The 27731-nt window shown below is 39.7% G+C and overlaps 2 protein-coding genes across 2 annotated transcripts in view; one reads left to right on the top strand and one right to left on the bottom strand.

Moving 5' to 3' along the window:
- LOC133440368 (zinc finger protein 37-like) overlaps positions 1 to 27731 on the top strand; it is an 801383-nt gene that overhangs the window by 563870 nt on the left and 209782 nt on the right. The window lies entirely within an intron of this gene.
- LOC133440348 (zinc finger protein 37-like) lies at positions 7 to 8719 on the bottom strand. The gene is made up of 5 exons (XM_061717590.1): positions 8294 to 8719; positions 7862 to 7936; positions 6855 to 6917; positions 6574 to 6679; positions 7 to 1266 (listed from the first exon to the last, which is right to left on the bottom strand). Exons 1-5 carry the CDS (start codon positions 8570 to 8572, stop codon positions 317 to 319), a joined length of 1473 nt encoding a protein of 490 aa, XP_061573574.1. The 5' UTR covers positions 8573 to 8719; the 3' UTR covers positions 7 to 316.

Raw genomic sequence — 27731 nt, 5'->3', positions numbered from 1 at the left:
CTCTTTATTTGCACCGTGGAGATGGCAAGTTACCAACAGCAACAAATAATAACGATTTTAAGAAGGAACAGGGATTCAAACAAACTCAATGCAGAACTTAAAAAAAAAAAACCTCATCGCAACACAACCTCATCGTTCCCTCTGCGTCAAGTTAACGGAGAAGCATAAATCCGGGTTGAACCTGTAACCCTTGTGGGGAGGGGATTAGGCTCATCAGCCACAGGAGGTGGTGGTTGGACTTCTGCGGGTTCTTCTTCTGTGGGTCAGACAGGAGTGGACAGCTGCCCCCGGAGGACGACAACATGAGCTTCATTTATCACCAGTCACCAGACTTCTCCTCCGGGTGATATATCATGTGTCTCAGCAAATCAATTCTGCGGTCAAAACCTTTGTTGCACGTGTTGCACAAATATCGCTTCTCGACCGTGTGCGTGTATATGTGCCGTTTAAGAGCTGATGAATCAGTAAAGGTTTTTCCGCAGGTGTTGCACAGGTACGGCCTTTCACCGGTGTGGATCCTCGAGTGAATCACCAGGTTGGAACGTTGCCTGTAACCTTTTCCACATGTTTTGCAGATGTAGGGCTTCTCGTCCATGTGGATCACTGTATGGTCCTTGAGCGTTGCTGAGTTTCTAAACGACTTTCCGCAGGTGTTGCACAGGTACGGCTTCTCGCCCATGTGGATCATTTTATGGTTCTTGAGCGTTGATGATTGTCTAAACGATTTTCCGCAGGTGTTGCACAGGTATGGCCTTTCGCCAGTGTGGATCTTCATGTGATCCACTAAAATACTACGTTTACTGAACTCTTTCCTGCAAGTGCTGCAAGAAAATACCTTCTTCCCCGTGTGGGTCCTGGTCAGCTTTGATTTACAGTTGCTGTCTGATGGGACAGCAGCATCTTCGTGGTCACCGTGTCGTCTCATTGGCTCCAGATCTGCAGTTTTACTGGAGTCTGAGCGTAAACTTTCAGTCCCTTCCTCATCTTTGTTTTGAGCTTCAGTAGAAGTGTGCAACAGCAGCTGGCCACAGTTTGGTCCTGGTTCACCATTTTCAACTTTCACATCAGCGACATTGACCAATGAGACATCCACCTCTACGTCCTTGTGCTTAATCTCCTGACCGCTGGAGTCTTCCTCCAGTTCTGTAGTCTGTGGATGCCCTGGTTCCTCCTGGTCCGGGCTGCAGCTCCTCTCCAGGTTATCCAGGTGCTGGTCACTGAAAACCCCGTCCTCCTCCACCTTACAAACATTTTCCTGTGGGAGTTCTGGAATCACAAAAAGGGACAAAAAGATAGGAATTTAACAAGTCAAAAGTGCTTCCCAGTGTTGATTGTTTGGTTGTATTTGTGTGGTTTAAAGTTTGTCCTGAACCTTCTGTCTTCCCTTTCAGCTATGTAGTATATTTGAAAACAAGTGCATTACTCTGTGTGACCATTAGGTGGCACTGTGACTGTAGGAAACCTAGCAGAAAATTGGAGAGTCTGGATCCAGAGATTTAAACTGTTTCTCGTCACCAGCGGAATCGACGAAAAGTCTGATTCAGTGAAAAGAGCCACGTTCCTACATGTGGCCGGGGACGAAGCAATTAAAAGGTATACAACACTTTTGACTTTGATGAAGATGTAGATGACTATGATACATTGAAAGAACTTTTCCGCCAACATTGTGAGCCAAGGCAAATGTGACGTATTTGAGGCACCTGTTCTTTTTTCAAGTGCAAGGAATATCAGAGACTGTTGATGCATATGTGACTGATTTAAAAAACAAAGTGAAAGATTGCGAGTTTGAGCACCTCACCGACTCACTCAGTACGTTTACATGCAGGTTTCTGATCGTTCGGACTTTTAAACTGCATGTAAACACCTGAACCCGATCTACTTCGGACCTATTTCGGACATTTAGTAATCGGGTTGCAGCACCTAGATAACCGGTTCGCAGTTGGAATGTTAACGCCATGTATACGGGGGATCGGATATTGCAGTCTGCGCATGCTCGAGAATTTCCTCTGGGGGGATTCACCCGGAAGTGAAAGGGGGACGGAGGCCGGGGACACCGGAGCAGATCAAAATAACGGTGCATTACTTAGTTGCTAAAACTTGTTGCCTTTGTTCAAAGAATGTTTTGTTCTGTATGTTCTGTAATGTTATGCACGTCGCTTTGGATAAAAGCGTCTGCTAAATAACGATTTACTTGTACATTTACATTTAACCGTCAAGCGGGCAGGGGTGAGGGGTTAGGTGTGTTAGGTTTGACTACCAATAACACATTACATAAATTATAACCTAATTCTGTGTTAAATGTGTTATTATCCAACTGCGTTCCAACTTTACAGTACTGTTTTGGGCATTATTGTCTGACTTTAATGAAAATGCGTTTATATTATAACACACTGATCAGGTTTAATCAGAATACTGATTTAAAACCAATCACAGCTGTTTTCCTGGGTCAAAATGAACCCGGTGTGACTGTTTATAAATCAAAGTACCTAAAACACAGTTTAATGAAAGTAGTCATGATTATATTTGCAAATAACATAAGATGGAACCAATAATGTGATTATTTTGACAACTAGACAAAATAAATCCATATGTCTGAGATAAAATGAATAAGATATAAATAATTTTTCATTTGTGTAACCCTCTGCAGAAGCAGCAACAGAGATGGGGGAGAGTCAACAGCAGCGATGGTAGAGCAGTTCCCCGCTGCAGAGGAACTCTGAGTTACCAGGTAAGTTCTGCAATATGCTGGCTGCAACAACCAATGCTTCTTTATGTTTAAACATCTACCCACGTTAGGACATGTAATAAGTTTTACACCAATTCTGTCTTCAGAGACAAGTGCCCAGAGACCTCGTCAGGGGTGTCAGGGGCAAAGAGGCGATGTCGCCATCCAGCCCCTCACGGCCAATCACCTCCAACCACAAGCCTGTCTACCGCAACCTCTACACATTTGATACCTCTACAATTTGCACATATTAATGTTTAAAATTTGTAAACCTTTTTCAAATTTGTACATGTTGATATTTTGTTTAAGATTTGTATACCATTTTGTATCTGTTCATAATAAATGTAACACACCAACACTAATATTTAGCTCTTTGTTTGTAATAAAAGTGAAACACATAACTACATATGAATGAATGAATGAATGATTGTTTATTTCGTTCAGCAGCAACATCATAAAAAAGAACAAACATGAACAAAACAAAACAGAAAAAATAAATTAAACTATGGCTGAACGAAAAGGGTTTGGCAGAAGCATAGCTTTTAGGCGCCAAACCCTTGAAAATTCAAATGAAATGACTTTATTCGTGGCATGAAATACAAGTGTGTGTTACAGCAAAAAAAATGAAGGAAGCTCTTACAACTGAAAACGTATGTTATTTCATCAATGAATGTGGTTTTACTGCTATATCAACATTTAGAGTCATCACCAGAAAAATGACACCAGAAAAATGTGACAATTTTCACCTTTTTCAGGTAAATTTTCATTTGAAATAAGTAGGAAAATCTGCCAGTGGGACAAGATTTATCTTCTTATTACAAGCAAAAAAATCTGTAGATTGTGAAAATCTACTTGAAACAGGTGAAAATTGTTGTTTTTTCCAGTGATGAGTCTTGTTTTAAGTGTAATGAGATTTGTTTTACTAAAATGAGACATTTTAACTAGAAATAATACAAATATTCTTGTTTTTGCAGTGATCCATTTTATTTATCCTGTGAAGGACAGAGTGATATTGATAAATCAGAAAACTGTTTTTTTATTGTTGTGTTTTGATGTATTTGATGTAAGCCCAGTGGATATTTAAAGCTTACAGAAGGCTGCATTTAACTGCTGCTATGTCATTCCTGCAGTATTTCTGCAGGTGTTTTGGTCAGTGCTATTATTTGTAATATATTATATTATTTGTAATCAGCACAAATTATCTGTCCCCATATGATCAAATCCACCATCCCCCCTGATTTATTTTACAACTCGAGTACTGGTTATAAGGGCAGGTAAAACTCAGACAGGCTAATTAATTGGCGGAATTATTGATTAGCAACTATTTAATTCAGTAAAAGGACAATATTTACATATATATCACTTCCACTTTTTATTTATTTTTTATTTTCAAAACACCTACAGTGCAACAGTTGAACAATAAGAGAGAGGAAAGAACCTGGCTGGCCCTCCTAACTTGTGTCTCAAGTCCAGTCCTCTTTCCCTAATAACGACACAATTGTCCAGTAGAAAACTTGTGACTTGTTTCCACTCAAGTCCAGTCTCCCGTTTTTGCTGGGAAACTACCGTATTTTACTCCTCTTTCCCACCGTCCTCCCGTATTAATATTTTCCGGTAAATTTCACGTTTTATAATATAATAATTTTTAAAAAGGGTTATTGTGGCTTTTGCGCCTCTCGCAAGGTTAGTGGCAGCAAAGGGAACAAACTCGGAGGAACAAATCAGACCCGGTCGTCGTACGACGTCTTTTCTTGTTGTTGTTAAGTGGAGGTCAACCGGAGGTGGATCTTTGTTGAAATGGTTACCATGGTTACAGCGCCACCTAGCGTCACGGAGTCAGCCATGCTCTGGCCATTTATCCGATCTCTGAACAGCATGTAAACTCAGACCAGTGATCCGGTCTTCTGCATGTCGTTATCTGATACAATCAGAAACGTACTGACTGACACTTACTAGGTACGTGCACATGCAGCGATTCAACATGGTTGCAGATCTGATCAAATAATGACATGCAGAAGATTGGATCAACTTGTCTGATCACACATGCTGTTCTGAGATCAGACTGAATCAGATTGAATAAACCACTGTAACCAGAGCATGGCTGACTCCGTGACGCTAGGTGGCGCTGTACCCGAGGTAACCATGGTAACCATTTCAACAAAGAGCCACTTCCGGTTGACCTCCGTTTAACAACAAGGAAAGGAAAAAGTGCATTCTAACTGCTTTCCTATTAATAATCTGTCTAAAGCAGCCTTTCTCAACCTTTTTTCATTCATGACACCTTTCAAAAGTGAATAAAATCTCACGACACCCCAGAGTAAAATATAATTAAAAACCGCACTGCATCGCTCTGACTGTAAATGCATAAGTCCAGTTTATTTTGTAGCAATAACTTGAACACGATAACTGCACCAGAGTAGAAGTCATCGTTCCCTGCTGTGCTTGGTTGCCACGCTGATGGACAGAAACTATGGTGACTTTTAAAAGAAAGACTTTGCCTAAAGACTTTTCCAGCCGGCTTCACGCCGGCTGGAAAAGTGAAGCCTGATTTATGGCTCCGCGTTAAATCGACGCAGAGCCTACGCCGTAATGTACGCGGCGAAGCGCACCGTACGTGTGCGTCGCCGCATAACCTACGGCGTAATCTCTGCGTTGGTTAACGCAGAACCATAAATCAGACAGGCTGCAGCGGCGTGAGAGCGACGGATGACTGGGGGAGAAGAGTTTCTCCAGGAATGGCGCCGGCCAAGTTCTGCCACAGTTTGCAGATGGATTGTAGATGCTAACATGGGCTAACGTGTCTGCTGGGATTATTTTGCGAGCTTTTGCAAAAGCGTGCATTTCGAGGCGCCGCACGGCACGGAACGTGACTCTGACAGCGAGGAATCCGGACTGGTAGCTGATTTAGCGGAGCTCTTTAATGCAGAAACAGAGGATGAGACTTAATGGGTTTGATTAATGTAAAAACTGAAATAAAGTAGCCTACAATCAAACAAAGTTTTGCTCCCGCTGTATTTTTAAATACGCACACGTGTGTGTGTGCGCCGTGTGTGTTTTAAATACAGAAATGACACAAGACTGAGGCTATGCCTCTCCACACGGCGCCCGTATGGTCGCGAAAATACAGTATTTATATATGAAATGTCAGAATAGGAAATATTTTGACGACACTGCTGCTACTACGACGTGCTACTACTGATCAGCGTCGCGTCGTCTCCTTTCACTTCTGGGTGAATCCCCTCCCCCGGGGGAAAACCGCACCCGGGGGAAAATCTCGAGCATGCGCAGACTGTAATATCTATGTCCCCGTACACATGGCATTAACAAGGCGGTTGCGACTGGCTTATCTAGGTGCTGCAAGCGGGTTGATGAATCCGGTCTGATCAGATTGACTTGACTGACTTATGGTGTTCACATGCAGTTTAAAAGTCAGTACGATGTGTGCAAATGATCTCCAACCAGCTTGAATCGCTGCATGTGCACGTACTGACTGATGTAAATGTTCGCACATCCAAGTGGAGAACAAGGTGGATTGAGGAAAACCTACAGTATGACCCTCGCAGAACTGGTCAGTGCCAATAAGGCAGAATGAAACATCTTTATGTAATCTGAATTAGATGACATATATGACACGCACTGCAATCAATCTCACTCTAATAAAGTAAGGTAGCTGTCTTCAATTTCATAATGACACCATAGTTAAACTGAAACAATAGTAGGTACAGTAGCCTATGCTGTACCAGGATCATTCTCCATAGGTGTTAATAGAGTGGTTAATCGTACCACAGAACACAGCACATACACCTACTACCTTTCACCAGACAGTGCCAATTCATTTAATATCTCACCTCTGCATTTATAGCCAAGCCACTTGAGGGAGGACACAGGTCCCACACACTGGAGACACTTGTCCAAGGGGGAGACAGTTGCACACACCAGGCTATGTTTCTGACACTGTTGGAATGTTTTTATTGTAACATTTATTGTTACCAGACAGTTTGAGCAGCAAGACATTTCAGAATCATATGTATTTATCCATTCCAAAAAAAAAAAAAAAAAATGTATTTATCTTAAAAGTATTTAAAAAAAAACAAATGTCCATCAAATGTCTACATTACATTCTACTTACCCTCTCACTGTTGACAACTGTCTCCATTTCAGTTGGACTGCAGAACTGATTCTCCGTGTCCATCTAAGATAGAGAACAAGAGCAGACGTGTTCAAAATTAACACCGTGGTCTGCCTGTGTTCATTTGTTTAAGTTTAAGTTAAGTGACAGGATCAAAATAAGTGTGGAAATACAGCTTTAGAAGGTCAAAAATGTCTTGCACAGACTCCAGACTAACTCGTCCACTGGTGCGACAACTGAGAAAGTTGGTTGCACCAGCACATGATTTGGTTGCACCTTTTTTATGGAATATTGTATCATTCAGAAAGGAGTGCTTGAAAACAAAGTTTTTGTATCTGTAACCATAGTTTTGTAAAGCTGTGCATTTATGTTTGTACCTTTAACTATAGTTTTGCAAACTTTTAAGTACAAGCATTTATCTGTAAGCTTAGTTTCGTAAACTTCTACATGTGTGCAAACTCCGTTTTACAAGTCTGTGCATTCAGACACTTGCAAGCTCACTTTCATACAGCTAAATATTTAATCGCTACTACTATGTACAAGTTTACAAAACTACGGTTACAGATACAAACAAATATGAGTTACAGAAAGAAAACTCTGTTTTCAAGTACACCTTTTTGAATGATATATATATATACACACATATATATATATATATATGTATATATATATATATATATGTGTGTGTGTGTATAGATGATATATTCCATATTATTTTCATATCGCTTTACTATGGATATAACGGAGCATATTTTAATAGTGTTGCACTTGGTCAGTGATTTGGCTGTTTTGTTCGTCCAATGTGACGTTACTGCAGGGCTCTACAGAGCGAGAATTTCACTTGCCCCTAAAAATGGAAATGTGCAAACTGGAAGAAATAATGTACGAGCACAGTGTGCCTACAGTAATCTACAGTAATCTTTTTTGCACCCCGATGCTATTCATTCATAAAATAGTATTTCATACTCAGATAATGTACAATGTTTATTAAAAGTATCAATATATACCTGTTCCAAATCTTCAATTGTGGAGGAAGACTTTGTAACACCAGAATCTTCTGGAGGCATTTCCTCAGTAGAAACCTGCAAAACGGAAAAATATAGATATTTTCATAAATGTCTTGATGGCAGGTTGTTCTCTGTGTAACATTATGCAAAAGGTTTCATGGCTGTGTTTCTGAGTGTTTTGAGGGAAAGAAATCCACTCAAAATGTTTCTTAATTAGTCAACAAGGAAAATTATTACAGTCTTTGAAACCTAGAATCTTCCCAAAATAATGTTTGTGTGCGTGGTTATGTGCCGCTTAAGAGCTGATGATTCAGTAAAGATTTTTCCGCAGGTGTTGCACAGGTACGGCCTTTCGCCAGTGTGGATCTTCATGTGATCCATTAAATTACTACTTTTACTGAACTCTTTCCTGCAAGTGCTGCAAGAAAATACCTTCTTCCTCGTGTAGGTCCTGATCAGCTTTGGTTTACAGTTGCTGTCTGATGGGACAGCAGCATCTTCGTGGTCACCGTGTCGTCTCATTGGCTCCGGATCTGCAGTTTTACTGGAGTCTGAGCGTAAACTTTCAGTCCCTTCCTCATCTTTGTTTTGAGCTTCAGGAGAAGTGTGCAACAGCAGCTGGCCACAGTTTGGTCCTGGTTCACAATTTTCAACTTTCTCATGAGCAACATTGACCAATGAGACATCCACCTCTACGTCCTCGTGCTTCATCTCCTGACCACTGGAGTCTTCCTCCAGTTCTGTAGTCTGTGGGTGCCCTGGTTCCTCCTGGTCCGGGCTGCAGCTCCTCTCCAGGTTATCCAGGTGCTGGTCCCTGAAAACCCCGTCCTCCTCCACCTTACAAACATTTTCTTGTGGGAGTTCTGGAATTACAAAAAGGGACAAAAAGATAGGATTTTAACAAGTCAAAAGTGCTTCCCAGTGTTGATTGTATGTGTGAGGTTTAAACTTTGTCCTGAACCTTCGGTCTTCCCATTCATCTATGTAGTATATATTTGAAAACAAGTGCATTACTCTGTGTGACCATTAGGCGGCACTGTGACTGTACTCTTGTGTTACTGCGTTGGTATCAAGACAGTTGAAGAATAAAGTTGTTGTTCTAGAAATGGCTTCTTCTGCGTCATATATAACGATCTAACTACAAGTACTGCATATGAACCCCTATATGAACATCCTCCAACCGTCGTGTTTTTTGCCAGTGTCATCTCACATCTTACAAGTTCTAGTTCTAAGGTATAGAGTGTAGGGGTGGGCGATATGACCTAAAATTAATATCACGGTATTTTTCATCTTTTGAACGGTGACGGTATAATATCACGGTATTTTTTTGTATGTTTTGGGAGGAGTAGCCTGTCCTGTCCCTTTATGTGAATAAGGTTAATATTTTTATAATATAATAAGTAAATGGTAGGTATCCTTATAAAAAAGAGACATGGGAGAGTATTATGCATTCTCAACATATTTATTTGGCAAAAAACCTAAAGATCTTATATATATATATATATATATATATATATATATATATATATATATATATATATATATATATATATATATATATATATATATATATATATATTATATTTATTTTTATTTATATATATATATATATATATATATATATATATTATATTTATTTTTATTATATTATATTTTAAATATTTTGTAAACCTGTCTTAAAATCTAATACTGGACCTCGGTTGGGCTGGTTGGACAGCGGGTGGTGGAAAATTTCCCTTAATTTTAAATCCAAAACTTGACAGGTTTATGCAATGAGTATTCATATACAGTAATCCCTTGTTTTTCGAGAGGGTTACGTTCCAAAAAGAACCCGTGATAAGTGATATTCACATAGTAGCAACCCTTTTTTTTATAATTATTATACAAAGCTTCAAATTGCGGAGTTCAGCACCGCCTCGCACGTATTTCCCTGCTCTTCTGAGCCGCTCCATTCCGACTTGCGCTGCAGCGTCTTTTTCTTCTAAAGCCCGCGGTACAGGTGTGTTTTTTCGAGAGAAGAACATGGTTATGGGTATTTTTTTGTCACTCTTTTTTCTTCTGGGAAAAAAGATTCTTTTAAACCGACATTCATTAATTTTTTCTCCATCTTGAAGTCGGTGATTCTTCCAGCAGGTTGAAACAGCGCTCTGCGCTCCGCTGCCGTCAAAGACCCGCCCAGCTCTACTTCTGATTGGCTGGTGTTAGTTTGGTTGAGCCAGAGCTGCTTTCCTCTCATTCCATTGGTAGACGAACTCGGTTGACTCAGACTTTTTTTTTCTCTCAAACCTTTTTTTTTTTTTTTTTTTTTTTTAAAAAAACTCCGTACGCCGGAGATCCGGCACGGTGCCGGAATACTTTAAGCCCTGCATTTCTTACTACTCTTGTCGTAAGGTGTAGCAGCAGTAGCCTACACGATGCCTGCAGTGAAAGCTGTGTAGTCTTGGGACCGCTGCTCCGCTGGTGCTGCTCAGCGGAGCAGCGGTCCCAGCAGCAGCTGCTGGTCCCACTTGCGCTCGTTTTGGCCCGGGTTGCCTCTTCATATTCACGGGCGTGCGTGTTTTTTAAGTGATGAAACAGGTTGCTTGTGTTTCAACCTCTTGCTGTCACAACACTGCAGCAAACCTTGCATATCACCGACGTTTTTAATGCCTTATTTAGGCTTATTATTTTATAATTGATTTATTACGGTATTGACGGTATTGCAAAATCCATGTCGTGGCGCAGTGTCACACCGGTGATGACTATGACACCGGTGTACCGCCCACCCCTAATAGAGTGTATAACAAAATAAATGTTGACCGGTTTGAGATGCAGGTTGATGACATCCTATGGGATGATGGATACACCCATGATGATGTTGAACAAGCATATCAGTCATTTTTCAAGTCTTTCAACTCTGTATTCAACAGGTGATTTCCTCTTGTCAGCAAAAAAGCAAACCAGGTCTCTGCATTTAGAAAACCCTGGTTTACACCAGATCTCCATAAGTCTCTGAAAGCTAAGTATAGATTGTATAAGAAATTCATCAGTAATTCATCCCCAATTAATAAAGCAAATTATAAGACATTTCGTAACAATTATAATCATCTTGTTAGAATTGCCAAGAAAAAGTACTTTTCCGACAAATTCAATGAGGCTTCTAATAACATAAAAACTACCTGGGGAGTCATTAACCAGCTTCTAAATATGAATAATTCTACAGCCAATCTTCCATCTTAATTTTTAATGAAAATCGAGTCTACTCTGACCCATCTGACATTGCATATGTTTTTAACAATTATTTTGTTAATATTGGTACAGTTCTTTCAGAAAGGATAACTCCTATAGCCGGGTCTCCATCTGAGTTTCTGACAGGTTCCCATCCTTCTATTCAGAGCTTCAAGCCTCCTACAGAGAAGGAAATCTTGGACATAATTATGTGCCTGAAAGACTCAGCTGCTGGTCATGATGAGGTCAGATTTAACTTAATTATGAAAACTAGACATTCAATTGCTAAGCCTTTGACCCATATTTTCACCAAATCTCTAGAAACTGGAATAATACCCAATGACCTCAAAATTGCCAATTGGCCCACCTAGATGGTGCTTTCAGCATAAGTGGTTACAAGATGAAGAATTTGTAAAGTACATAGGACAACAAATAGAGTAGTTCAAAATTAACACTACACAGACAACAGCAAGTATAAGGTGGGAAGCATTTAAAGCCTTTCTCAGAGGACATATAATAAGCTATACGGGTTCAAAGTCAAAAAAGGCACAAGAAGAGAGATTAAATTTGAAAAAAAAGGAAAACTCTTCAAGAAAAAGTTTATGAAAAAAACAACTCAACTGGAAAAAGAATTACTAATTTTGAGGTCTGAATATGACAAACAATCTGCTTTTAGAGCCGCATCTAGTCTTCTAAGATTAAAACAGTCAGTCATTCTATGAACAAGGTGATACATCTGGAAAACTATTAGCATGGCAAATAAAACAATTAGAGACCAGAACTGCTATTACAACCATAACATCCAACGGGAATGTTGTGGTGAACCCTACAGAAATAAATTATGATTTCAGAGATTATTATAAAAAATTATATGGTACAACTAACTCTATTAATGTACAAAATATGAATAGATTTTTAGATGGATTACCTATTCCTTGTACCCCAGATTAATATAAACAAGATTTAAATACAGATATTACCAAAGAAGAAATCTGTAACGCCATAGATAAATTTGAAATCAGGAAAAAGAGCAGGACCAGATGGTCTCCCGATTGACTTGTACAAAACATTTAAAAACATATTGCTAACACCCCATTTAGAAATGTTTCTCGAGGCATTTCGGAGTGGCAATCTTCCATCTTCGATGAATAAAGCTCTAATTATTTTACTGCCAAAACCAGGCAAAACCCCTAATAAGTGTGAAAATCTGAGACCAATAAGCCTCCTAAACTCGGACCTTAAAATATTATGTAAGCTTCTAGAAATTAGATTACAGAGAATTCTGCCAAAAATTGTAAATAGGGACCAAAATGGATTCATATCAGGAAGACAATGTTTCCATAATGTCAGAAGAATACTGAATATAATTCACTATAAAAAAGATAAACCAGATACAGCCCTATTATTATTAGATGCCGAAAAGGCCTTTGATAGGGTCGAATGGCCTTATCTTTTCAATTTTTTTGAAAGATTTGGTTGTGGAAATATCTTTATTAAATGGGTGCAGGTCATATACAATAACTCTACAGCAGAAATTCTACGAACAGAAATATTTCAAAACCAATAAATGTTAACAAAGGATGTCGACAGGGCTGCCCTCTCTCACCCTTGTTATTCACATTAGCAATAGAACCGTTTGCAATAGCAAAACGTTCTCATCCACAGTTTTGCGGAATTACAGTAGGACCAGTAGAGCACAGAATTGACCTTTACGCGGACGATGTAATCTTATTTATGTCCTGTTTAAGGAAATCAATCCCAGATCTGATACAGCTGATAAGAGCGTTTGGCGATATCTCAGGGTATAAAGTGAATCATACCAAATCCTCTATATTACTACTTAATTCAAATGAGAGGAAAAATCAAATAGCTGATGCAATTCAGTTCAATGTTGTGGACCAATTTAAATATTTGGGAATACGCATTGAAGTGAATTAATACTTAAACGAACCACAATCACTATCGCAATATACCCCAATTTGGGGTAATCAGTTCTTTGTACCAGGCAGGGCAGATGCAACATTCCAATTGTGGTTAACTAAGGGACTAAAAACAATTAAAAATCTATACACAACAAACTCAGATGATATGATGTCCTTAGAAGAACTAGTAGCTAAATATAATCTTAATAGAAAACATTTCTTCAAGTACCTTCAGCTTAGAAATTATGTCAAAATAAATCCAAGCAATGTACTTTCTAAACCCTGTAGCACAGAACTAGAAAAAATTGTAACAAAGAATTGTCTGAGAAAGGGTGCAATATCAGACATCTACAATTTGTTGATATCATTTTCAAGTGAGAACTCAACATATACCGGTAAGCTAAGGGCCTGGAAGGAAAACATCCAAACAGATATTACCAAGGAAGAGTGGGAAGCCGCATGTGCCAACGCTCATTCTGGATCCATAAATGCACGCCTTAGAATAATACAATATAAATGGTTAATGCGGATGTATGTGACACCGATGGATTTGAATAGATATGACCCGAATATACCAGACATATGCACAAAATGTACAGAAGATAGAGGAACACTATTTCACTGCCTTTGGCAGTGTAGAATAAATATTAAATACTGGGAAGAGATAAGAGTCATCATCGAAAAGATAATTTCCAAATCAATATCACTGGATCCTAAACTTTTCTTGCTGGGCCTTTATCCAGAGAAACATAACTTCAGTAAATATGAAAAAGCAATTATAGATTTAAAGGGAAAGTTCGTTTTTTTACAACCTGGACCTTATTTCTGGCATTTTTTATGGTTGTATACTCACCCAGAGGTGTTTGGTGTCATTTGGAGTCCTTCGGAAGATATTAGGACGATGCAGCGTCTAAATAACACATGATTGCTGCTTTTATGAATCACTAGATCTGCTTCCAGGACCTGTTGTCTTCATCCGGGGCTGTGTGTATAACAAATAAATCAGTTTGTAAACAAGACCTCTGAACTCATGACGTCATCTCATCTCATCTCTCCTAATATCTTCCGAAGGACTCCAAATGACACCAAACACCTCCGGGTGAGTATACGACCATAAAAAATGCCAGAAATAAGGTCCAGGTTGTAAAAAACCGAACTTTCCCTTTAAGCTTGTTAAATGCCAAAAAATGTATTGCACTACTATGGAAAAGAAGCCATTAACCAAGTACCAGTCAATGGTTAAGACAAATGTTATGAACCCTACCGTTGGAAAGAATTACTTATATTCTGAAAGCCAAACAGCAAGTATTTGAAGGTACATGGAAGTCATTTATTGAATATGTCAAGAACTCAGACTTAACAGAAAACCAAAATGATCACTAACTGTGGGTATGGTGTGTATGTTTGTTTATATGTATGTATGTATGTATGTATGTATGTATTAATTTATTTATTTATTTATTTTTTCTCTGTTACTTTTAAAGCGCGTAGCTTATCATTATTATTTCTATTATTTCACAATCCATTACATTGTGTTCATAATCTGTCTAATAACAAGAGAAGCATATTGTTCATTTTGTGTTTTTATTGTGATTGTTTTGTTTTAAGCTGTTTTTTTTTGTTGCTATATTTGGCAGCTAATCTATAAGAAAAGACATGGCCATGACTAGACTATACATGACATGATTGTTTTTACTGTGATTGTCTTGTGCTGCTATAAAACTCAAATAAAGATATTGTGGAAAAAATAAATTAATAAAATATATTGTAAATCTAACAGCGGTCTGTCTATAGGAGATGACCCGCTCACTCAGGTTACATCAACAACCTTCCTTGGTGTAATTATCCATGAAAGTTTAAGCTGGAAAAAACACATCAACCATGTCTGTAAAAAAATATCAAAATCTATTGGTATTATTGGCAAATTCCGTAGTTTGGTGAATGAAAATTGTCTCCCAACTCTTTATTATAGCTTTATATATCCATATCTCATTTACTGTAATAGTATTTGGGGAGCTAGCTACAACACACATCTACATAAACTTCACATGTAAAAAAAGATTCTGCAGGATTGCCACACACAGTAATTGGTCTGCTCATTCTGCCCCTCTTTTCAAACAACTCAATACTTTACCCAACTTTAAGTTAAATACATATCAAACCTGCAATTTTGTTTTCAAAGTATTGTTCCTGCCAGTTTCATTTTCTTTGCCATGTAAAGATTTTTTTCAGTTCAACAGTGATATGAACCATTTTAATACAAGACAGGCTAATCATTTAAATCTCCTGAAGTTCCGTACTGGTTTGTGTCAGTTCTCCATCAGATACAGTTATGGAACACCTACAGCAATCTCGTCTACCTCTACTTCATTCAATCATTTTAAACATAAACTCAGGACACATTTAATTGATCAGATTACCTAATGATATTTCTGCAATCATGTTTTCTGCATATTTTAAATCTTTGTACAATATTTTGCTGTATTTTACAGGTAGAGGCCTCGTATAAGCCCCTTGGGCTTTTTGCCTTAACTGAGCACTACTGCTGTCAAATCAGCCGCTCCTAAATGTTCATGTGCTCCTATTTCAGCCTTTACGGTAAATGAATGAACGCGGCTCAGAAACAGAAATATAGACCCCTTTCCGTGTTTGTAAACAAGCGAGCTGCGCGCGCATTGTTGCGGCAGAAAGACGGAGTTCATGACAGTTTACACCAGCCGATTGACGGAAAAAGATCGTGGAAATTACGTTACTAAACTAACTTTGGCGGATGGAAAGCAACTTCCTTCCCGGAGGAAGATATCACAAAGTGGCCCGATGTCCAATGGCCGGAAATTCATCTGTATTTGGTTGAGAAACCTACTGTTTACACTCAGGAGAAGCTGCGAACCTGTCAGCAGCTGTCACAGCTGAAGTTTGTAAAGCATTATGACAACTGAATGTATTTTATACACTAGACATTTTAAGTTATTTTATTATTTCATATTTATTTAATTTATCTTATTTTTGTTAATTTACTGTTTCTTAATGAGTTTCATTAAGCATTGCCTTTGAATGAAAGCCATGTCATGTGTACCTTTGTCTGTGCTGGCTGAATGAAGTTGATAGTTATTTAAAAAAAAAATAAAAATGAAAAATTATATGAGCTTTATTGTCCATCCTGCATCTCACATTATCACCATTAATTTACAGAAACCTATTCCCACTAATATGATAAAAAGAAAAACATTAAAAGGCATATAATGCAAAATACTGTTTTTTAAAACTTAGTTCATTATTTTTAGGTAAATTCATTATTTTTATTTGAGGGTTTGTGGGGATTAATATATCTATATTATACCTGAGTTTGATATACAACACATATAGTGAATATATGTATATTTGTGCAGCATATTTACAGCTGTGGAAGTTGGATGTTTGTAGCTTTAAAAAGAGAAAATAATCAATACATTTACACAATCAGTGAGAAAAAACAAATAACTCCGGTAGTTTATTAGCAAAACTTTAATAGTCAAGTAAATCATTAATGGCTGATATTCAATTCATAGTCACAGCTCCAAATCACTGATGAGAAAATACAAAAATGTCAGACTTGATGTTATTATTCAGAACCCTTATTTCTTAGATTTTTTCAGAACACTTTTGCTAAGGTTTGTGAGACTAGCACACACAATAACAATATAATCTAGAAGGTCAGCCTGTGACAGTGGAATTCTTGTCTGCAAAATTCTGAAGTTCTTCCATCTCCCTATAACACGTTCAACATGTATCCTGACACGTGACAGTTGTCTTGATGTGTCGACCTCCTGTGCAGAAAGTTGCCGTTTGCCTTTGGTGAAAGCTGGAATCCGAAGGGTGGCACCATGAGCTGCAACCTTAATTTCATTAACACTATCAAAAGATGATCCTGTAGAGAGAGCTACAGATGTTATTCTAGTGATAAACAACAGTTGTACCATGTTGCACTTAATATTTGAGTATGAAAATGTAGACTTCTTCAGCTCCTCTTTAAGTCTCTCATTTTCATCTCGCAGCTGTTGATACTTTTCCTGCAGGTTGACGTGGTCACTCTTCAGCTCGGTGTAGCCTACCTCAGGTTCAGGTCATTGTATTCTGTCCTCGTGACTGGGATGTCCTCTTCAGCTTTAGCAGAAAAGAAAACAGTTGAGAATTGAAGACGAGATGGATGGATGGATGATGGATGGATGGATGGATGGATGGATGGATGGATGGATGGATGGATGGATGGATGGAGAGGTGTATAGAGAACATAAGAGGGGCATTGGAATCAGTAGAGGACAGTTGTGAATAGGAGAGGAGAAACGGACAGGGACAAGGAGATTTTATTCGTCACATACATAGACCTAAGATTAATTGCAACTGTGTTAGTCTACACTGTGCATAAATATGGGTTGTAAAGAAAAGAATGGATGTGGAGATCAGCATAGGGGGAGAATACTCAACATGGTTGAACCATTATACATACAATGAGACTTGAAATGACACAACAGTGGCTACACTTACTAGGACTGTGATCCATGCTGGTGATTCCTCTGGAGTTCCAGGAGCAGGAGCAGGTTGGTTTGGTGGAGCAAACAGAAGTCTTTCACTCCATTTCTTTTTTCTTTGGTACCTTCACATAAAAAAACTCAAATGAACAAAAATACTGATCTCAAGCTGTAATACAATACATTCCCATCTTAATTATCGGTTATGGTTTGCTTAATACCAAAATAAGTAAACCCTTAATATTCATGAGTTAATCATGTCATTAGGTTAAGCTAAAAACACAAACAGCTAGGTCTCATTTATTGTATTTTACCTTTTGATCTTTGCATCTGGGTTTTGGTTTTGTTTACTGTATGAAAAAATAGAGGACACAAAATCAAGACTCTCGTGGTCCAGTGACATCTCACCTGTAAAAAGAAAGATACACATTAGCCAAATAACACCAGATAACCACTTTTCAAGTTTCTTAAGTGTTCTGAGATGCTCAAATCAGAGTTAGTGGAGCTGCTGTACACTACAGTACTATAGAGTATATACTACTCTCTAGTACTCTACTGTACACCACACTGTTAAGTTAGTGGAGCTGCTGTACACCCATGGATCTATAATATTAATAATTATTATTATGTACACCACACTGAAGCTCTCAGCTGTATGAGTTAGTACTAGTAGTAAACGTATAGTCTATGGTAGCAAACACTTACAATACACTTACTCTACCTACAGTTACTCAATTAAAGGCATTTAAGTAAAGCTAAACCAGATAGCCACGATAACTCACCAGATATGAAATGAGCACTGCAAACGCGGGCATGCTTGATGATCCTCGGTCCAGTCGGTTCTTTGATGCTTGCAGCCACAGGCTCCTACGGTGCTTTTAAATGGCCTGTTTCCTCTGGGAATTGCAAAAAAATTATGTTCCTCAGGATTTCGATTTGTACACCCGTACACACAACAGCTGGTGGGCATGTTGTTCTTCTATAACGTTACTGCAACTCCAAAAACGCAACTTAAGAAACAAATCTTCCCTCGCTCCAGTCAAACTCATACAACTTCTTCAGCACTTCCGCCGCAACAATGCGCGCGCATCCTGTGATGACGTAGGCTGGAAAGGGGTCTATATGAAGTTCTGAGTTTGAGATAATGCAGATATGTTTTTTTCATATACCCATACTTCCACTGTAATATTTACACGCTATTACTGTAAAAGAAAAGGATGAAAACCTTTTCTTTTAGATCTAAACTTCAAACACCTTTTCTAAAAAGGTCAGTCTCCTTTTTTGCTTAAGGTTCTGTTTTGCAGAGACTATAAAAATGAATTCTCCCATAATTTCACCCAATACCTCATATAGCCCTCGTCACAACTACAATCACTACAGGCACAGTGAATTTCACTGTGGAAAAATAGAAATATTAACATCTAAACTTCAAACACCTTACTTTAAAAAAAAAAAAAAGTAATTTGCCTTTTTTGCTTCAGGTTCTATTTTTGCAGAGACTATAAAAATGAATTCTCCCATAATTTCACCCAATGCCTCACATACCTCTCTTAACAACTGCAGTCACTACAAGTATGCTTAATTTCAAACAATTTTACTGTAGAAATATTGAAATATTAAGGTGTAAACTTCAAACACTACTTTTCTACAAATGTCAGTTGATTTTGTTGCAGAGACTGTAAAAATGAATTATTCCATAATTTCAGCTAATACCTCATATACCTCTCTTCAGGACTACAATCACTGCAAGTATGTTTAATTTCAAACAATTTTACTGTACAAATATTGAAATATTAAGATCTGAACTTCAAACTTTTCACTACAGGTCTGCTCAATTTCACATTCACTGTACTTTTATAATCCACACAGAATCACAGGCTCAGTCCCGTCACCACAATCGCCTCATCGTTTTATAATCATCCTTAAGCACACTATGTGGATATTTGATTTAGTTTTAGAATTCATTTTTACAGTCTCTGCAACAAAGGCAACTGACCTTTGTAGAAAAGTAGTGTTTAAGTTTAAACCTTAATATTTCAATATTTCTAAAGAAAAATTTTTGAAATTAAGCATGCTTGTAGTGATTATAGTTATGAAGAGAGATATATGAGGCATTGGGTGAAATTATGGGAGAATTAATTTTATCTCCACTGTATATTGTGTATTGTATGTATACTGTCCATATTTTTAAATTATATATATCTTTTACTTTTTTAAATCTTTTACCCCTTTCTCCGCATGCGTGTGTGTATATGTTAAGTGTACTGCTGCTAACACAGGAGTTTCCCCATTGAGGGAATAATAAAGGATTATCTTATCTTATCTTTTTAAAGTCTCTGCAAAACAGAACCTGAAGTAAAAAAAAATGATTGTACAGTAAGAGTGTGTAAATATTACGGTGGAAGTTTGGGTGTAATCAAGGTAATGAAAAAAATATATGAAAAAAACACATCTGCATTATCTCAAACTCAGTATTTTCATATATTTCTGTTTCTGAGCCGCGTTCATTCATTTACCGTAAAGGCGGAAATAGGAGCACATGAACATTTAGGAGCGGCTGATTTGACCGTAAATACGAATGACGGCTGGCTGGACCGGAGTCGAGCACTTTACCAATCTCTTTTTACATTTGTATGTTACTTGTTCTGTTTTTTATACTGTGCTGAACAAATAAATCTAAAAAAAAAATCTACACGGAGCCAGTGTGATCTGCATCTTTTCTACAGAATAAAGGATTAAGTGTAAAGTGTGAAATATCAGTCTGGTCCAGAGTGTGAATGGAGCATGAAAGGCAGCACCAAGTAAACAGAACAACAAGTTAGTTCGGGATGTTTCCGAATCCCACATCAGCAGCTGCTTGAGCTGGGGAGTTTCCCATTTAGTTGGTTTGCTTCATCACCACGGCTTTTAACTGGAAACAAAGGGATCTTGTAGGAGTCATACTCATGTGTTCATTCATTCAACTTTCCAGGGTTACGTACCGACTCTGTGGAGTCTGATTTCAGGTTTCCAGGCGAGGTCCAACAGTCTGCGCTGACGGTCGAGCTCTTCTTCATACTCCAAGATGCTTTTTTCAAACACTGACAATATTTCTACAGCAGCTGCTGTTAGTCGCTGACCGATAAACTCTCTCAGATGATTCACCTTAGACATTGTTGAAGAGGAAAAAGAAAGGAAACAACAGAACCGTCCTCTCCTTCTTCTTCTCTAGGTTTAATGGCGGATCACAACCAACGTTATTAGGTTCTACCGCCACCTGCTGTACCGGAGTGTGTAACATCAGGATCATTATTACACCAGGTTACAGTCTAACTTAAAGGGGGGAAAAGGAAATACATAAATAAAATAAGATAACCACATTTAAATCTTATTATCTATCCCTGCATCTTTAAGAAAGACAAGGATTTCCTTATAACAATCCCTCATCACCTCACTCCTCCCTAATAACCTACTAAACTCCATTCCCGTCCCAGCTCGTACATCCTGTCTCTTAAAGCGTTCCTTTCTACCTCATACTTGCCACATTTAAGAATCACATGCTCTACATTCTCTGTGACATCACACTCATCACATTTATCAGACACGGACTTTGACATTAAATACAGAGTTGATTTTAAACTAGTATGACCTAATCTTAATCTAGAAATGATGACTTCCTCTCTCCTACACTTTCCTTTGAAAACCTTCACGTTAATTGACTTCTGTATGTTATAAAAATGTCTCCCTTTTACACCGTTGTCCCACACCTTCTGCCATGAATCCCTCACTGCCTTTCTAATTCATGATTTTGCTTCACCTTTACCAAAAGGAATTTCCATAATTACCTCACTACTCAATTTCAATGCTCTTTTAGCAATATTGTCTGCTTTCTCATTGCCATCAACACCCATGTGGGCAGGAACCCAACAAAACTGCACAGTAATTCCAGTTCTGCATAACCTCCACAACACCATTAATATTTCCAACACTAGATCTTCTCTTGTTGTTTTATTTGAAGTCAAACTCTGAAGGGCTGCAGTGGAGTCTGAACAAATGACATAGTTCCTTCTCGCAGTTACAGTAAGTATTTCATTTACCAACGAAAGTAATTAGAACAAAATGCATACAACATTCTTTCCATCACTGGTTTACTACGACTTCTGTCATTTAGCAGACGCTTTTATCCAAAGTGATTTACATCTGAGAAAACAACACAAGCAAGAAGGTTTAGAAAGAGTTTTATTTTTTCCGACACAATGAGAGCTGACGCAATTTATATGATTCTGATTGTTAATATCAATATATAAAATAAAAATATTTTTTAATTCATGTGTTCTTTATTATTTGTCATAAAACATTTACGTTGTTAAGAAACTTTTATTGCAATGGGCCTCAAAATAATACACATGGTAAGTCTTTGAGACATTAAAACATTTAAATATCAAACTGATCAAACTATCAAACTGATTTTGGTGTGAAATATATAGATATACAAGACTCATTTAAAGCTGCAGTTTCCAACATTTAACCACTAGAGGGAATAAAGATCCCAAACTAACCCCCAAACTCAGAATGACGGTTCATTCATGCATGAATCACCCACAGGTTTTCTGCAGGGGTTTGAAGCCTCTTTTTCCTCGTATTGTGGCAGGTTGGAATTATATAAAGCAAGAAGTTTAATGCGTAATTAGGGGCGTGGCCTTTTGATTGGCATTAATTTGTCCAACCTGTAAATAAATACTTTTTCTACGATCTTAGAAAATGTTGGGAGTAAAGAATCAGGCCTGTAATTAGTGAATTGGTGTCTGTCTCCAGTTCTGTACAGTGGGATGACTTTTGCAGTTTTCATTTTTTTTGTAAATGTCCCAGTTCTGAGCGACTGATTACAGCTGTATGTCAGTTAACAATCCATCAATAACCTTTTTGACTATTATCATATCACCACAGTCAGTTGACACCTTGTTTTTACATTTACTTACAATATCTATGATTTCTCTCTCCTCCACAGCTGTGAGAAACATTGAATCTGGATTTCTACTTATTAATGTTTCCTTCCATCCATCAGCTGATCCAGGATCACACATTTTTCTGCCAGCTTTGGTCCAACACTCACAAAATACCTGTTAAAATTATTAACCACCTCATTCATATCATTAATGACTTCATCGTTATTGGTTAAATATTGTGGACAATTAGTCTGTCTTGAACTTTTACGTTATTTTTAGTCCTTATTGATGGAGAGACATTTTCATTAAACCTTCTCCAGAGACCAACAGAGCAGATCATCTTTTTTTTAACCCACATCAACTCCATGGTTCCTGACACAGTGGATTCCTATCAGTTTTCCTACCATGCCAACAGATCAGTGGATGAAGCGATGGCTTCGGCTTCACTTCACCTTCCAACACCTGGACAGGATGAACACCTATGCACGGCTTCTGTCCCTGGATGTGTCATTTGATGAAGCCAAGACCAGTGAAATAACAAACTGGATCAAAATGACGTGATTGAGGAAGTTGAGGATAAAGGACAAAAGTGCATCTCCACTTTTCAACTTCATTTGATGACATTTCTCCTTCCACATTGTTTTCTGAGCTAAATGCTGGTTGTACTGATCACGCTGTACCAATAATCTGCATCACTGACAACTTTCCTCTTGTTGATGCACTAAAGTCTTTTTTTATTTGTGTTTTTATTATTATTACGATAGATTGTTCACTCTTGGGTTTATGTTGAGCTTTTATAACTCACCACCAGGGGGCACTGCTGCTCTTTCTACATATGGAGAGTGTAATATTCCAGAATTATAAACAATATAATAATTCATCCATCTAAAATGAAAACTTAATTACATTTTCATGATTATTTCTGACTAAATATGAGTTGAGGTAAAAAGACATTTACTCCTAAACGGATGTCTGATATAAAAGGGTTAAATCCAAAGTCTGTCCTCTTCCTGGAATCTGATCCCGATGATCCTCCCTCTTCTTCCTGCTCTCCAACCTGCAGATCTGCAGCTTCAACACGATCTCAACATCAGCTTTAGAATAAATCATGTGTCAGACGAGTTGTAAATCTAGTACAACTTGATTTAATACATGTGATTCAATAATATTGTTAATTTCATATTATGTAAATAATATGAAAAACATTCACAGATATGTTGTGACTTTAGCTTATATCAGAATCAGAATCAGAATCAGAATCAGCTTTATTGGCCAGGTTCGAACATTGTCCAACAAGGAATTTGACCCCGGTTATTTCGCTCTTTGGTAGTAAAAATAAACAATAAACAAATAAACAATAAACAAATGTGGTATTTCTGTGTGGTATTTCTATGTACAGTATACACATTTTAAGGTGCAGCAGTTTGAGGTAGTGAGAAGGACAGTTCTGAATAAAAAGCATAGTAAAAATAAGTATAAGTATAACCTATTTACAATTTTAACAGACAAATTATACAAAAAATACAAAAAAATTATACAAAGGAAATACAAAAGTGAGAGGTGCAGAGGTGCAGCAGGGTGAGGCAGACATGATTATTAAAGAGGGTGCTGGATGATTTTTATTGCACGTGTTTGGTTACTCTGAGACTGTTAGTTGTGAGAGTTCATCAGAGCAACCGCTTGCGGGAAGAAACTGTCTTTGTGTCTGGAGGTTTTGGCGTACAGTGCTCTGTAGCGCCGTCCAGAGGGGAGGAGTTGGAACAGGCGGTGTCCCGGGTGTGAGGGGTCTGCAGAGATTCGACCTGCCCGTTTCCTGGTCCTGGACCGGTACAGGTCCTGGATAGATGGGAGGTTAGTCCCAACTATCCTCTCTGCAGTCCTGATGGTCCGTTGCAGTCTGTGCCTGTCTAGTTTGGTGGCTGATCCAAACCAGACAGTGATGGAAGAGCAGAGGACAGACTGTATGATGGCAGTGTAAAATGTGATCAGCAGCTGCTGTGGCAGGTTGAACATCCTGAGCTGCCGCAGGAAGTACAACCTCTGCTGTGCCTTCTTCCTGATGGAGTTGATGTGGGTGGACCACTTCAGGTCCCGGGAGATGGTGGACCCCAGGAACTTGAAGGAGTCTGTGGAGGAGACGGTGCTGTTGAGGATGGTGAGGGGGGGGGAGTGGCGGTGGGTTTTTCCTGAAGTCCACTGTCATCTCCACGGTCTTGAGCGGGTTCAGCTCCAGGTGGTTCTGACTGCACCAGTGGACCAGCTGTTCCACCTCCCGTCTGTACGCGGACTCGTCACCTTCCTGGATCAGGCCGATGACGGTGGTGTCGTCCGCGTACTTCAGGAGCTTCACAGAAGAGTCCCCTGAGGTGCAGTCGTTAGTGTAGAGGGAGAAGAGCAGTGTTGAGAGGACGCACCCCTGGGGGGCAGTGTTGTGCATGAACGAGTTCAAATGAACGCGTTCATTGAACACGTTCATTTCTGTGAGAACGTTGAACTGAACGCAACATATTTACACATAAAGAACTTGAACGTGAACTTGTTCATTCTGCAGATCATGAACTGGAATTTGAACTGTTCAGATTATGTGAGTTGCAGCTTCACTGTTTAGGTCCAATTATTACGGAATAATCCTTCTTATTTCACCAGCGGGCGGCACATTTAAAATACTCGACGAGCCCGGTGCAGCCTTTAGGAATGAAGGCTGATTTATGGTTCCGCGTTACACCAAAGCGGACCTACTGCGTAGGGTACGCGGCGTGCGGACCGTATGTTTCGCGTCCCTGCGTACCTTACGCCGTAGCCTTCGCCGTCGATTTAACGCGGAACCATAAATCAGCCTGGGTGAAGAGAGAGAGAGATGTTGCAGACGCAGCGTCAGCGAGACGTCAGATGATGATCCGCTTATCATTATCTGCGGGAATTTTACACATCGTCTCCCAAAGAGTCTGACGGTAGAAATCTAACCTTTCTGTGAAGATTATGTCCACCTGCGCTGAGAAAACAAGTCTGAGCGTCTGCCTCGTCAACTTCACATTTGAAACGTTAAAGCATCCGCCCAGTGGGAGAAAATATCTGCGAGTCCTTAACAATCAAAAAAGTTCCCAGAAAGACCAAGAGGTCTGATTTCCCAGTAACAGGTAGACAAATTGATAATGCACTACAATGTTGGAGATTACAGCCTCTGAATAAAGTGGAAACGCCACTAGGACAATAGCCTACATGAATGTATTCAGCAACCCTGTCCTGCATGTTTTACATGTTTCCTCGCATCATTTATTTATTTATTTATTTCTCAGGACAATGCACATTGATGAACATATGTAAATGTGCCAGATTATAGCACAAGGCATCACACCTGATTCTAATTAATGATCATCATCAGCTTGTCATCCAGGTCTGCACAAGTCTGTTAATGATGACACAGTCATTTTTATCAGGGTTCTGAGGGGAAATATCTAAAACATGCAGGACAGGGGGTCCTGAGGACCAGGGTTGAAGACCACTGGTATACGGTGAACACTTTTAGGATGGGGGGGGCGTTTCATTCGTACTTCTCACCTAAAAATATTGAAATGAACTGAACTTGAACTAGTTCAAAATGAAAATGGTGAACTATGAACGTGAACAGTTCATTTTTAAACTATGTGAACTGAACTTTGAACTAGTTCATGAGAAGTATGAACTTGCACAACACTGCTGGGGGGTGCCAGTGCTGATGGTCCGGGTGCTGGATGTGGTGCTCCCCAGCCTCACCTGCTGCCTCCTGTCACTCAGGAAGCTGGTAATCCACTGACAGGTGGAGGCAGGCACGGTGAGCTGGGTGAGCTTCTGGTGGAGGATTGCGGGAGCGATCGTGTTGAACGCCGAGCTGAAGTCCACAAACAGGATCCTCGCGTAAGTCCCTGAGGTGTCGAGATGACGCAGGATGTGATGCAGTCCTATGTTGACTGCATCATCCACCGACCTGTTTGCCCGGTAAGAAAACTGCAGGGGGTCGAGCAGGGAGCCTGTGGTGTCCTTCAGGTGGCTCAACACCAGCCGCTCAAAGGTCTTCATGACCACAGACGTCAGGGCGACGGGTCTGTAGTCATTTAGACCTGTGATGGTGGGTTTCTTCGGGACTGGGATGATGGTGGAGCGTTTGAGGCATGAAGGCACCTCACACAGCTCCAGGGACCGGTTGAAGATCCGTGTGAAGGTGGGGGCCAGCTGCTCGGCGCAGGCTCTCAGGCAGGAGGGGGACACGCCGTCCGGGCCAGGAGCCTTCCTGATCTTCTGCCGCTGGAACAGCCGACACACATCCTCCTCACAGATCTTGAGTGCAGGCAGGGTCTTGGGTGGGGGGGGGTTGGCTGACGTGAGGTGTGAAAAGGTGGGCAGTGGGGGGGAGGGGGGGGATGATGGAGGTGTAGCCGCAGGGGGGGAGGAGGGGGATGGTGATGGTGGAGCCGCAGGGGGGGAGGGTGGGGGTGGTGGTGATGACGATGACGATGACGATGAGTCGAACCGGCAGTAAAAATTGTTCAGTTGGTTGGCGAGTTTGCGGTTGCCTGCAGGGCGTGAAGCTGGTCTTTTGAACCCAGTGATGTTCTGCAGGCCTCTCCACACAGAAGAGGGGTCAGGGTTGGCAGAGAGGCGATTCTGCAGCCGTTCGCCGTAGGATCGCTTCGCTTTCCTGATCTCCCTTGTCAGTGCGTTTTTGGCCTGCCTGAACAGGGCTCGGTTGCCACTCCTGTAGGCATCCTCCTTGTCTCTGCGCAGTTTTTTGAGGTTCGGTGTGAACCAGGGTTTATTGTTACTGTATGTGCAGAACGTCTTGGTCTGCACACACATGTCCTCGCAGAAACTGATATATGATGTAACAGTGTCAGTCAGTTCATGGAGATCTGAGGCCGCAGCTTCAAACACACTCCAGTCCGTGCTCTGGAAACAGTCCTGGAGCAACAGCTTTGACTCCTCAGTCCACTTCTTCACAGTATTCACTACAGGCTTCGAGGTCTTTAATTTCTGCCTGTAGGTAGGGATGAGATGGAGCAGACAATGGTCAGAGTGACCAAGAGCTGCGCGGGGAACAGAGCGGTATGCGTTCTTTATGACGGTGTAACAATGGTCCAGAGTCCGCGTGTCCCTGGTGGGACACGTGACGTGTTGTCTGAATTTCGGGAGTTCGTGAGTGAGGTTTGCTCTGTTAAAATCCCCCAAAACAATAAAGAGTGAGTTCGGGAGTTTTTTCTCCAGGTCTGTTATCTGGTCGGCGAGACACTGAGTGGCTTCAGCCACACACGCGTCTGGTGGAATGTAGACGCCG

The sequence above is a fragment of the Cololabis saira genome, chromosome 3 (genome assembly GCF_033807715.1).
Source record: "Cololabis saira isolate AMF1-May2022 chromosome 3, fColSai1.1, whole genome shotgun sequence".
NCBI classification, from domain to species: domain Eukaryota; kingdom Metazoa; phylum Chordata; class Actinopteri; order Beloniformes; family Belonidae; genus Cololabis; species Cololabis saira.
This window is presented reverse-complemented; position numbering and strand designations above follow the sequence as displayed.